Raw genomic sequence first — 14364 nt, forward strand, 5'->3', positions numbered from 1 at the left:
TTCCAAAGCAAAAAATTACTAGGATGAAGGAAAGGAGAAAGGAACAAAGAAAAAGGGAAAAAAATACAAGATAGTTATACTACTCAGTGGTTTTAGCTCATTGAAAATTTTGTGCTAATAGTTGGAAAGATTTTTATGCCTATATCTTGTATTCTGAGCACCTACTTTGAAGATAACTATACTCATTGTATTAATGATTGTTATTTTCCTATTATTTTGTTTTGAAATTTTGTTTTACTATTTTTCCATAAAATAAAAATATTAAAAACCAAACACTGAAAACTTTCACTCTATAATCAAGAGAAGAACGGCTACTATTACCACTCCTGTTCAATATACTTTTGGAATCATTAGCCAGAACAATTAGATGAGAGAAAAAAACAAAATGAATAAAGATAGTGAATGAAGAGGTAAATTATGATTATTTGCAGATGCCATGATACTCTACATAGAAGATCCCTAAAACTCTACTAAAACACTTCTCGATTTCATACAGAATTCAGTCACATAGTTAGATACAAAGTCAACCCTCCAAAACAGTAACATTACTCTACACAAATAACAAACTTGCTGAGAGAGAAATGGGAAAAATATCCCCTTTTACAATAGCATCCAAAAAAATGAAATACTTAGGAATCCATCTAACAAAGGAAGTAAAGGATCTATATATTGAAAATTATAGTACTCTAAAAATGGAGATAGAAGAGGATATACAAAAATGGAAAGATAGCCCTTGCTCATGGATAGGAAGAATCAACATCGTGCAAATGGCCATTGTCCCAAAAATGTCATGCAAGTTTAATTCAATCCTGATCAAAATACCATCAACATACTTCACTGAACTAGAGAAAATATTTCTAAAATTCATTTGGAATCAGAAGTGACCTAGAATAACAAAAGCAATTCTGGGCAACAAAGGCAAGGCAGGAGGCATCACAATCCCTGTGTTAAAATTATACTATGAAACTACTGTGATAAAACCAGCATGATATTGGCAAAAAAAAAAAAACCCTGAGGATCAATGGAACAGAATAGAATATGCAGACACAACTTTCAGCACACTCAGCCACCTTGTCTTTGACAAAATGGGCCTGGAAGAAAGATAGCCTCTTTAATAAATGGTAGTGGAAAAACTGGCACTCTACATGTCAAAGACTAAGACTAGACCCATGTCTATCATCATGCACTAAACAAAAATAAAAGTTGGTTGAGGATCTAAATATTAAAATAGAAATACTAAATCTGCTGGAGAAGACAATAGGTAGAACTCTTAAATATATAGGTGTAGGCAAAGACTTCATGAATAAAATATTCACTGCATGGGAAACACTACAAAGAATCAACCACTGGGATCTCTCATCTTATTAAAAGTGTTGTATAGCAAAAAATCAATAACAGTAAAAAGATAACACATAGAGTGGGAAAAATTTAAGGTGAAAGACTAATCTCTAGAACATATAAAAGTTCAAAAAATCAGACACGCCCCCAATTTAAAGACCCAATCCAAAAAATAGCATGTCATGGGAATACAACTTCTCACATGAAGGTGTACAAATTGCAAATAAATACATACGAAGATGATGCGTAGCACCTGTCATTTGAGAGATGAAAGTTACAACAATCATGAGATTCCATCTCCCACCAGAAAGAAAGGCTATTACCAAGAAATCAACCAATAACAAATGCTGGCAAGGATGTGGGATGTGGGGGAAAAGGAACACATCTCTACTGATGGTGGGAATATAGACTGGTATAACCACTGTGGAAATCAGTGTGGAGATACCCTAAAAACTAGAACTAGAAGTCCCTATTGACTGACCTATTCCCTTTGTTGATATCTTCCTAAAAGAATTAAAAGAATTATGCCACAGTGATACATGCACATCCATGTTTATAGCAGTACAATTTGTAATAGCTAAGTCTTGGAAACAGGCCAAATACTCATCAACTAATGAATGCATAAATAGGAAGTGATTGTTTTGTACAGTGGAGTAGTACTCTGCATAAAGAAAGATAAATCTGAGATATTTCTAGCTAAGTGGATTCAGCTTGAGACCATATTCTTAAGTAAAATAAATAAGACACGTAAATATCACTTTGTCTTTCTTGTATGAGAAATTGAAAGTGTAAATAAAATCCAAAATGTATAATAGATATTGTGAAATAGGAAGAAATTGTTTAAAAGGAAAGAGGAGCTAGAGAGAAGGAAAAGAAGGAAGAGAAAAGAAAAAGAACATGAGACAAGAAGGATAAAAGGGAAATAAAACATTGTAAATAAGGAGAGAAAGAGGGATTGAAGGGAGGGCCTGAGAATGGGAAAAAAAAAAACAAATCAAGATATATGATGTAATGATACAAATTCCCTATGATCAGTGTGATCATTGTGTATATTCTTATAATATGATGTAATGATACAAATTCCCTATGATCAGTGTGATCATTGTCTATATCTAAATTGTACCCATAATCTTAATTTTAAAAAAGTATGGTTTTATTTTGTAAAGCAAGCACAGTCTTTTCTAAATGGGGGTACACTGACTCCCAGGATATTTTTTAGTAATTTAGTTTTAGAAAAGAAGATATGTGGAAGTCACATATCTAGAAATTGGTTCATTTTTAAAGTATTTTATTCTTCTACAGTTTGAAAGAATTTGCTTAGACTAATTCAGGCTTGAAGATTACTGCTTTAGATAATACTGCTATCACTTCCACATGTCTCAACACAAGTTTCAACTTTCTTAGTCCTAGTTTCTGTTTTACCCTCTACCACCTACAATCCAAAAGACTTTTACTATAAACATTGCATTCTCCTTAGATTTGTAGCTGGGTATTTTCAATAGATAAATTTGGATTTCAACATTATAATTTACCAAGACGTATCATCTGCATATGCCAAATCAAAGACATTAAAAATAAATACCAGCCTTCTTATTTACCTCCTATGTCAAATTGCTTTCTGAAAGCAGTCATCCTTAAGAGCTTTACCCTACAATCTACTCCCTTAATTTATTTTTTGCTTTCTTTGGGAATTCACAAATACTTTATTTTTTATAGCTTTTTCCACTGACCCTAGCAATAGAATTTACATGCAATGCATGTAAAAGATGTACCTCCTCCAAATGTTGTCAAATGTATTTCTGTTGTTATTCTGTTTGCAACTTATAAGACTTCTTATAAAAATTTTCCTGTAGTCACACATTTCCAGTTAATATAATATAGCTAATGCTGACTTCTAACTATGCTGGAAGTTAATGGCTTTATAGGTTTGTCCCAGAAACTGAACATCAGCTTTAAGTAATTATTTGCATCAGTCACAGAACATTGTTTTTCATGATGTTGGTGATTATATCCTGAGACTTGTGCATGATATTCAGCAACTCTACCACTGAGCCACACTCTCAACTCGAGGTTCTCCAATGACTAAAAAATCCCCTTTGACCACTATTTCATCATTGTCGTCATTACTTTTCTCTCATTGCTGAAACAAAGTACCAATCACCGAAAGAAAGGAGGTAAGGTTTATTTGGCTCACAATTTGTAGAAGTTTCAGTCCGTACTTGGCCGGTTCCAAGGTAGCATAGTTTGGCACAGGGGCATCCTGTAGAAGAAACAGTCCATGGTAGCATAACACAGCAAAAGCAACAATGGACCTTAACAGTGTCTTTCTGCCTTTTTGTACTTTACATAGGCTGCTGGGATTAGAGCGATGCCAAACCAATCAGTGAGCTGATCATACAACCCATAATCCCAGCATCATGCACTCTAGATTTAGCTTCCTCCAAGAAAGCCTGACTGCATGAGGCTTTGAGGGACATCTAGAAACAAGCCATAGCAATCATTAAAGATATTAGGCCTTGATGACGTCTGCAATGACAACCTCTCACTTCTGATACTTCTCATTTATGAAACATTTTTGTACTTTATTGGTCAGAATTTAATTGAGGGTAGCAGTTGCTCTACTCATTTTTACCTTTTCATGAAATGTCTGTTCTCCTGCTTTTCTTTTCCATGTCTAGTCCTCCATATCACATACTTTTGATCATAAGTGAACATTTTCCCTCTTACTTTCCATTTTCATTGCAATTGTCTATTGATTTTATAAATCTTGAAGGAATTCAGTTCTAAATTCTTTTGAAAGTCATTCATGAGAGAAATTTATGCCATAATTTATAATATAAAATTCTATTCTACAACATAACATGGTGAAGTAAACTTTCTTTCTCACCTCTTATTTTTCCCAAGCCCCAGTTTTCAGTTGGAACTCCTTCAAAGTCATACCAGTCTGATGAAAAAAGGCAGGGAAAACCATCATCAACATCTTCATCATCGTCATCATTATGATACAGAGTGTTTGCCTCAATACAGACATATTCATATTCCACCGAAAGTGAATATTCCATCCTGGATGTATCCCATTTTTCTTGGTCTTTTCCAGATCACCCCAGGGCTTCAGGAAATAGTTAGGGCCAATGGTTAGGGCCAGTTAAATAGGAAAATAAGTGAAGTGGCCCTGGTAGAGACTGATAAATCAGAGTACATATCTTATTTAAGGATGCAGTCATTATTCAGTTCCAGTCAAATTATTACCCCTCAGGTATGAGCCCAGTGTACCAGATCATCTAGATATGAAAAAGAAACTTGAAAATCTGGATATGAATGGGAAATTTGCCATGTTTTAGTTTCAGGATGCCACAGCCAATCCGTAAGTTGCCAGCATAGAATTTAAAATGAGCATATAACTCTAGAATTTCTGGGCATTGAAGAAAGACTGACACACTTGTGCGTTGTTTTTTTTTTTTTTATAAAACCAAATGAAAAGACAAATTTATTGCATTGAGTGTCAAGTTTTAAAAAAGGGACAATACATAATTTGAAAGTTTATCTCCAGAACAAAATATACATGTACCAAATAGTCTATATCTGAGCTTATATTTCATAATTTTTTGATGTTTTGATATTTTTGTTTTTTCCATTGATAATGTAATTGACCAAGGGTAAACACATTTCATTTGGTTTATTTACGTAGAGGAGTTTGCAGGAAAGCAATTATTGTCTCTCTAGTGTACTTAACTGACTATAATCAAGACTTAGTCACTTTCTCACTGTTGGGATACAATACCCAGCACTCACAATGGAAAGGACAAGCAGTTTATTTTGGCTCCTGTTTCAGAAGTTTCAGTCCATGTTTAGCAGACTTAAATACAGAAATGGCCCAGGAAAAAATGTAAAAAGAGGAAAGCTGTTCACATTATGAAGAGCAAGAAACAGAGAGAAGGGAGGGTTCTGGGAGGGAGATACAATCTCCTAGGTCATGCCACCAGTGATCTGTTTCCTCAGAGCAGCCCTCACATCCTAAGAGCATAGCACCCTTATCTTGCAGCCCTCTTCCACAAGCCCTGTGTATGAGCACAGGAAGCTCTTGAAAACATCCAGATGTAAACCAGGACATTCCACAGGCTTGAAAAGTATGCATATTAGTTTCACTTTGCTGATGAAGAAACCAAACTTAAAGTAATGAACAGGCTATTCTAAGGTTATGCAGCCATAAATGACAAAGACTAGGAACTGTAGTCCTACTTTATTTGTGTCAAACCTATGTTCATGTTACTATTCTTCCAATCCTAACTATATTATTTGTGCCTTTGTGCATCAACAGGAATGAGGAACAATCATAAAATTTCCCTTAGGATCCTCAGCTAATGCTAAAGGAGGATAGCACACTATTTAATTTATGCAGTCACCTCAAGACCTCAGCAATAGAAATTACTTTCTCAGGGTAAATTCCTGAAAGTGGAATTGCTTAGTAAAAATTGTGTGCATGTTTTACCACACTTTTAGGGTTTATTAGCAAGTTGAAAAGATATAATTCCTCCATAAACTTAATGCCTAGCACATCCTGATAAATAATAATAATAATAATAATAATAATGATTTAATGCTTACTGTTAGCAATCAGGCATTCTGGACTGATCATGTCAAAATTAGATATTATATTGATATTTTTTATTTTATAGATGGGATATATTTTGTTTTTTTTTATTTCAAAAAGGTAAAATATCCTTTCTTTGCTTTCTTCTCTCCTTCCTTCCTTCCTTCTTTCTCCCCATTCTCCCTTCCTCCCTCTTTCCTTCCTGCTTTCCTTGAGAATTTTTTCTTAATTTTGTAAGATGGTCATTAATAGCTCTTTTCCCCTTGGAATATTGATTTTTTTTTACACTGATTATTGAGAAATGTGTACATGTGATAGAGAGAGCTCATATGTTGTCACTGATTTTTAAGGTGACTCTAACTTAATTTTAATTTTATTGTGTCTTTCACATATAGACGCTCAACTCTTTTATGGTACTTGAAGGATCAAATTTAGAGTTAAATTCTTATTTAATGAAATCTATTAATATTTCCATTTATAGTTTTTCTTTGTTGTTTTAGAAATTGTGTCCAAGTAATGAGATTATTTAATGATTTGCTTTAATGTGTTTTGAAAGTTTTATGATTTCACTTTTCATCTACAATTTATTTTGGTATTTCACATGAAAATTCATTGATGACATTCTCTCTACTTTTCCAGCGTTATTAGGGGTTTATTGCTTTTCACGCATCATTGTCACTTCAGTGATATTTAGTAAAGAGCAGAGGTAAAAGCATAAGGTCTACTACAACCTCGAACAATATAGCTGATTAATTTCTTGTTCATTTTTGTACATGTCTCTTACATGATTTACTAAGGTTTTCTATTTGTAATTAAAATTTTACCATGTGTATCCTCCAAGAAAAGTGCTAGCCAATAGTTTTTCTTTGTTATTCACCCAAATTATATCCTAATAATTGGCACAAATTATTTCCTAATAATTTGCAGAAATATTCCTTTCATCTGTGATTAAATATACTCACAATTATAGTTTTTATGTATTTGTCTCATTGCTATTTCCTTGTGTTTCAGCTCATTAATGCTGTACTTCTCACTACTGAATGACTGTAAATTCAACTGCTGGAATATTAATCTATTTCATGATAAATAAGATATAATTTTACACTGTGTTTTCAACAAAATGTCAAAAAATTACATGACATGTAAGATAAAGGAATCGAATTCAAATACATGTACTTACAGAAAACTCCAGAAAAGGCCAAAGGGTAAATGTACTTTTGCTCCTTCCTGTGTACTTTGGTGAGGGAAACAAAGAGAATCACTGAGATTATAATGGTTTATCTATTTGAATTAGTTATTACAAAAATATTTTAGGTTTATTTAACAAATTTTACTTTTCTTGTTTGTTTAGTAGTATTTGGCTTAATTATTTTGTGTCTAACACCTCATTCCCCTGCTTTTATTTCTTCTTCTTTCTTCACTATTTGAGTGTCTAATTCATTTATTTTCACTCTTTTTTGTTTAGTATTTAACTCTTTGAGGGTATAAATCTCATTCTTCATTCATCCACATAATACCCCATAAATCAAGTATTATTATATTTGATCTTAAAAAGAATGCAGGTTCTTGTGCACTACTTATTTCTGTAAGCTTTGGATAACAGTTAGAAATCTTTATTCTTAGTAAGTTCCTCAGACCACATAAAGTCTTGTGGTAGTTATTGATATACATTTTCTCATTATTTTTGTGAATTCATTCTAATAAGAATTTCGGTTTGCACTTGTCTCAAAAGTTATTTTAATTTTCAGGTGGTTGGGTTTTTTTCCCTCTTTTTTTAAATATCTACTTGACGTTTTCTTAATTTTTATTTTTTGAAAAAATTAAAAGTACAAAAATTCAACAACATTGTAACAAATGTGAGTAGGAATTCCCACCACTTAGAATTAATTTACTAATATTTGGCATGTTTTTCAGTTTTAAAGGTAAAAGTACATTTTTACAGATTTATGTCCAGTTGTACCTATTTCCTCTTTCTCATGTACAAATTTTATATCTTATTCTGTCATTTTACAATTTTCTTTTCTCTCCCCTCGCCTTCCCTTTCCTGCCCTTCTCTTCTCCTCTGTCTCTCTCTCTCCTTCTTTCTTTTTCATGGGAATTGAACCTAGGGCCTCCCACATTCTAGGCAAGTGCTGCGCCATCTAGGTACATCCCAGGCCCTCTAGTATATTTCTAATAGAATATTTCACGTATATATTCATGCTTCTATAAACACCACAGAATGCTGTTTTGCATGTGCTAATTACATTTTTTCTACCTACCTGTATTAATATATTTAAAACAAGTTCAGTTTTTGCCTCTGTATTATATAATCATATTAATCATACTATATATTCATATATTACTCTCTTGATTTATTAAGTGCTTTTTTATGTTGAGATGTATTGAGGCATTTGTAATCTAATGATTTTGATATGCTGTTTAATTTGAGAGAGGAAAATGATTTTTTGTTGGTCTAAATCAATGCTAGAAATATATACATAAATTTGAAATATTTCCTTTATTATTCACATTCTCTTTATCAATGCTGCTACATCTTTCCCATTCTTAATGTGTAATAAAAGTAGTTAAACATATTAATGTGTGCCACCACGATTGTGTGACTTTCAATTTCTACCTGTAATCTCCTCCCAAAATACAGTCCTTATTTTTAAAATTTATAATGTAGTGCACACTTTACAAAGTCACCAGGTAATTAACAGTCTTATAAAAACAGAAAATAAGAATTATTTACAATTTCAGCAGGCACTGGCAACCACCATTATCACACTGCTGCATAGCTTTCCAGATATTTTTACACAAACACATACAGTGTACATATATAAGTTGCTCAAAAATTACTTTTAAAATTGTATTTTTACACTGAAAAGTACATGCCTGTATAGTTTCTAGTTGTGCACAATTACATAAAGTCAAAAGTGAAAATACTCTATGATTCCTTTGGAATTACAGTGTACATCGTGTATTCTTTTACAGATACTTTATATCTCATCAATTAACCACCTATTGTTAAACATAGTGCATAGCATTTTATTGTATGGTAATAGTCTAGTATGTTTGATATGTAAACACACGTTTAAATATTATTTCAATAGTATACTGTGTGTGTAAATTTTATAAACATATATTTTTGCATCCTTACCCAATGATGTATTTTTAAATATTTTAAATATCATATTCCTGTGATTGTAACAACGCACACTTCAACTAGCATGAGAGTGCATTTTCTCAGCTCCTTATCAACGGGGCTTATCAGTAATTTTCTCTTTGCCAGTATGATTAGCGGATAGTAGAATCTCACTGGTTTTATTTGAATTTCTTTGAGTATCAGATTTGAAGCACTGTTTTATATACCAATCGGGGTTTGCACTTCTTTTGTAAAATGTATGCTCCCTCCCGGTCTTCTTTCCTCCCCTCACTTGGGATGGGAAATTCCCTCCTTCCTTTTTGCTTTGTCAGAGTTCTTTATTATTCGTTTTTCCTCTTTTACATGATATCAGTTCGATTCAGGCGTTCAGTCTTTCAATCTGCCTTGCAGATTGCTAGCATATATTCTCCATTTGTCTTTCAGTGTCCTTTACAGAAGCTGATTCGCTTTCCCTCCTCCCTGGTTTCCTCCCTCCCACCCTGCCTCGCCTCTTTTCTCCCGTTTTATTTCTCTGGTCTCCTAATCTAGTCCCTTCCCTTCTCTCTCTTTGTTTCCCCTCTCCCTCTCCCGCTATCTCCACTCCCACCCCTACCCCCATGCAGAAGTTTTTAATTTTGACAGAGTCAAATCTATCAATCAAGGCCTGGCGACGCGTCAGCAGAGCTGGGCGGGGAGGCGAGCGCGGAACTGGGGGTGGGGAAAGGGCGGGGAGGAGCGGGCAGAGCAGGAGTTGCTGGGAGTGCGCGCGGTCTGATCACAAGGCAGCGGCGGAGGAGGCCCAGAGCTCTGATCGCCAGGACCTCGGCGCCAGGCCTACGCTGAACCCTCTCGCCACCGGAGGACCGGGGAACCGCAGCCTTCATCACAGAGGTACCGTGCTCCGCGTTCCTCGCCCGGCCAGGCCCAGTCCCCAGCTGCGGCGCCTCCTTCCTTCCCTCGCTGTCTTTCGCTCGCTCGCGGCTTCCCTGCCCGCCTGCGTCACCGCGGCCGCCATGGCTGAGAATGGCGAGAGCAGCGGCCCCCCGCGCCCCTCCCGCGGCCCTGCTGCGGCCCAAGCTTCGGCCACTGCCCCGGCTGAGCCCAAAATCATCAAAGTCACTGTGAAGACCCCCAAAGAGAAAGAGGAGTTCGCGGTGCCTGAGAACAGCTCAGTCCAGCAGTTTAAGGAAGCGATTTCCAAACGCTTCAAATCTCAAACCGATCAGCTAGTGCTGATTTTTGCCGGAAAGATCTTAAAAGATCAAGATACCTTGCTCCAGCATGGCATCCATGATGGACTGACTGTTCACCTGGTCATCAAAAGCCAGAACAGACCTCAGGGCCAGTCTACCACACAGCCTAGCAGTGCCGCGGGAACTAATACTACCACGGCATCTACTCCCAGGAGTAACTCCACACCTATTTCCACAAATAGCAACCCATTTGGGTTGGGGAGCCTGGGAGGACTCGCAGGCCTTAGCAGCCTGGGTTTGAGCTCCAGCAATTTCTCTGAGCTCCAGAACCAGATGCAGCAGCAGCTCATGGCCAGCCCTGAGATGATGATCCAAATCATGGAAAATCCCTTTGTTCAGAGCATGCTTTCCAATCCTGATCTGATGAGGCAGCTCATTATGGCCAATCCACAGATGCAACAATTGATTCAGAGAAACCCAGAAATCAGTCACCTGCTCAACAACCCAGATATAATGAGGCAGACTCTTGAAATCGCCAGGAATCCAGCCATGATGCAAGAGATGATGAGAAATCAAGACCTAGCTCTCAGCAATCTCGAAAGCATCCCAGGTGGCTACAATGCTCTAAGGCGCATGTACACTGACATTCAAGAACCCATGCTGAATGCTGCCCAAGAGCAGTTTGGGGGTAATCCATTTGCCTCAGTGGGGAGCAGTTCCTCCTCTGGGGAAGGTACTCAGCCTTCCCGCACAGAAAATCGGGATCCGTTGCCCAATCCATGGGCCCCACCGCCAGCTACCCAGAATTCTGCCACCACCAGCACCACCACAAGCAGTGGCAGTGGTTCTGGCAGCAGCTCCAATAATGCTACTGGAAACACTGTGGCTGCAGCTAGTTATGTCGCTAGCATCTTCAGTACCCCAGGAATGCAGAGCCTGCTGCAACAGATAACTGAGAACCCCCAGTTGATTCAGAATATGCTCTCTGCACCCTACATGAGAAGCATGATGCAGTCTCTAAGCCAGAATCCAGATTTGGCTGCACAGATGATGCTGAATAGCCCGCTGTTTACTGCAAATCCTCAGCTGCAGGAGCAGATGCGTCCACAGCTCCCGGCTTTCTTGCAGCAGATGCAGAATCCAGACACACTATCAGCCATGTCAAACCCAAGAGCGATGCAGGCTTTAATGCAGATCCAGCAGGGGCTACAGACTTTAGCCACTGAAGCACCTGGCCTGATTCCCAGCTTCACTCCAGGTGTGGGTGTGGGGGTGCTGGGAACCGCTATAGGCCCTGTAGGCCCGGTCACTCCCATAGGCCCTATAGGCCCTATAGTCCCTTTTACTCCAATAGGCCCCATTGGGCCCATAGGACCCACTGGCCCTGCAGGCCCTACCGGCTCTACAGGCTCTGGTGGCTCCACTGCACCCACTGTGTCCAGCTCTGCACCCAGTGAAACCACAAGTCCAACATCGGAATCTGGACCCAACCAGCAGTTCATTCAGCAGATGGTGCAGGCTCTGGCGGGAGCAAATCCTCCACAGCTGCCGAATCCAGAAGTCAGATTTCAGCAGCAACTGGAACAGCTCAACGCCATGGGGTTCTTAAACCGTGAAGCAAACTTGCAGGCCCTAATAGCAACAGGAGGCGACATCAATGCAGCCATTGAGAGGCTGCTGGGCTCCCAGCCATCGTAATTACATTTCTGTACCTTGAAAAAAATGTATCTTATTTTTGATAATGGCTCTTAAATCTTTAAACACACACAAAATTGTGCTTTACTTTCATTTTAATTATTTTAAATCTGTCTAGTTATATGCCTAATAATGGTGAATTTTAAATTGCAGTCCCTCTTCCTTTTTTTCTGCCCTTTCCCACCCCTCCCTCCACCCTTCCACCTCCCCTCCCCCTTACCCACCTGCATTTCCCCCTCCTCCTTTGTTTTTTTTTTTCCTTTTCTACCTTTCATCTTTTGGTTTCGTTCTCTGTTTTGAATGGTGGAAATCAATGCTGTTTCACTCAAAGGTGTTGCATGCAAACACTTCTCTTTATTCAGCATTTGTCGTGACTTTTGGATACAGGTATCAGCCTTCACAGTTGGGTGAACAAGTTTTGTGCTACAGATGTCCAATTTATTTGCATTTTAAACATTAGCCTATGATAGTAATTTAATGTAGAATGAAGATACTAAAAACAGAAGCAAATTATTTGAAGCTCTCTAATTTGTGGTACAATATTGCTTATTGTGATTTTGGCATGTATTTTAACTAGCAAAATGCTGTAAGATTTGTACCATTCATTGATTGTTTTGCTATATTTGTACACAGTACAGTAAGCACAAATGGAACTGTACATCTAGAAGTATTGCAGTAGAATCTCTGAGCAGAATATGTAAACCCAAAATAAGAAAGAATGCAAGAAATATTTCTGGAGCTAGGTATGTCTTCACAATTTTGTAGAATCTTACAGCATATTTGATAAATTACTCAGTGAAAATGTTGGCTAGGCAAGTTAAGTTAAAATATAGTAGAAATGTTTATCCTGGTATCTCTAAGTATACATTTAATTGTACAGAAATCTTACAGTGTAATATTGTGTCAAAATTTGCAGGTTGACTGTATAAGACCTTAATCTTTGTGCAGCCTGAAGGATCAGTGTAGTAATGCCAAGAAAGTGCATTTTACCTAAGACTTCCTTCTCAGCTTCTCTCATAAAGAGACCCTAATATGCATTTTGATTTGTAATTGGAAATGTAACTTTAAATGAAAGTGTCATGTGATGTTTGCATTACTTTTAACTGCTATGTATAAAAAAAGTGTATCTTTTGATTTTCTCAGTTATTTCTCTTGTGCACAGGGAAAAATGCATTAAAATGTTTAAAAAAATAAAAAAAATTAAAAATGGATAAATCTTTTTCTTTTTGCCTTCTGGTCTGAGTATCATGTTTAGATGGGTTATCATGCCCCAAGATTATATAAATCTTACCCTATTTTCCCTTTTATGCTTTTATTTTTAAAAATTTGCCTTATCTTAAATTATTTTGATATGTAGATTTAGGTATCCTAACTTATTTTCCCCAAAGGGTTAGGCAGTTTTTAGCTAGTATTTGTCTCCTGCCTACATTTGAAATGTACAGAATCATACTTTGTTCTGTGTTTGGATTCTCTTTGGGCCCACTGAATATTGTAGACCTAGTGTATCAGCCTGCTGTTGCTGAATTACAAATATGGCTTCCTCTCTGTTAGAGTGAGTGCTTATATTGATGTTGTTATATTGATTTTTTACTGTTTTTTCTGGTAACTCTAACATATTTATTTTACCATATGAACATTACAGCTAATAGGTTTCTCCAGACAAATAAATTGGGAATTGAGCTGGGATTGTTTTAAATTGATATAAGGGTGAGTACTTAAGAATTGCATTGCTTTCTAGAAACATGGTATGCTGGCACATTTTATATCCTTTGAGAGCATTTCAGTTAAGTCCTGTATAATTTATGATAAATATATTGCTAGATAATACTGACATACAGAAAACACGATGATCATGGTAATGGGAGCTCCTAGTGTGGGCCATTGTGGTCATTTTTGCTGTAGAGAATTATTTTCATAGATTATTTTAAATTAGCAATTTATCAAAATTTATAAATTTTAGAAATACTTGATTCTTTTGAATTTTTCCTGGTAAGCAATTATATCAATAGGTAATAATTATATATTCTTTTCAGAATTTGTCGCAGTTTCTGACCACAGGAACTGAACATTCTATAGCAGTGCTAATAAAAAGAGCTGAGGTATATATTGTTGTTGTTTCTCATTTTAACAAGAGTATGTTTGCTGCAGCAATTCTAAATTGTGTTTTGTGGAAAAATATTCTTCTGGGAGACAGGAAAATAAGTTTGCAAAATGCTGTATGCTCTAGTCCCTCTTGAAGACTGATCATGCAGTAAATATCGGCTAGTATTTTTTTTTTTTAATGTATAAGTTCTTTTAAACATGCCTAATAGCATTTGGCCTGTTGGTGTTCCTCAGAATAACTTAGGAAATGATGATTTATTATTTCACTGCTATATAATGTTGGAACTTTGAGATGGAAGTTGGCCATAATAAATTTA

At 36.5% G+C, this 14364-nt stretch overlaps 1 protein-coding gene and 1 long non-coding RNA gene across 2 annotated transcripts; one reads left to right on the plus strand and one right to left on the minus strand.

The window, feature by feature from the left end:
* Positions 1-3512: 3512 nt before the first annotated feature.
* Positions 3513-7157, minus strand: LOC102027741. Its single transcript, XR_263607.1, has 3 exons — positions 7110-7157; positions 4226-4282; positions 3513-3598 (listed from the first exon to the last, which is right to left on the minus strand). It is a non-coding gene; the product is annotated as an uncharacterized LOC102027741 (long non-coding RNA).
* Positions 7158-9775: 2618 nt separating this feature from the next.
* Ubqln2 (ubiquilin 2) lies at positions 9776-13153 on the plus strand. The gene has a single exon (XM_005401542.2). It carries the CDS (start codon positions 10070-10072, stop codon positions 11945-11947), a length of 1878 nt encoding a protein of 625 aa, XP_005401599.2. The 5' UTR covers positions 9776-10069; the 3' UTR covers positions 11948-13153.
* Positions 13154-14364: the final 1211 nt, after the last annotated feature.

Source organism: Chinchilla lanigera, unplaced genomic scaffold (genome assembly GCF_000276665.1).
Source record: "Chinchilla lanigera isolate Chin_1 unplaced genomic scaffold, ChiLan1.0 scaffold00074, whole genome shotgun sequence".
NCBI classification, from domain to species: domain Eukaryota; kingdom Metazoa; phylum Chordata; class Mammalia; order Rodentia; family Chinchillidae; genus Chinchilla; species Chinchilla lanigera.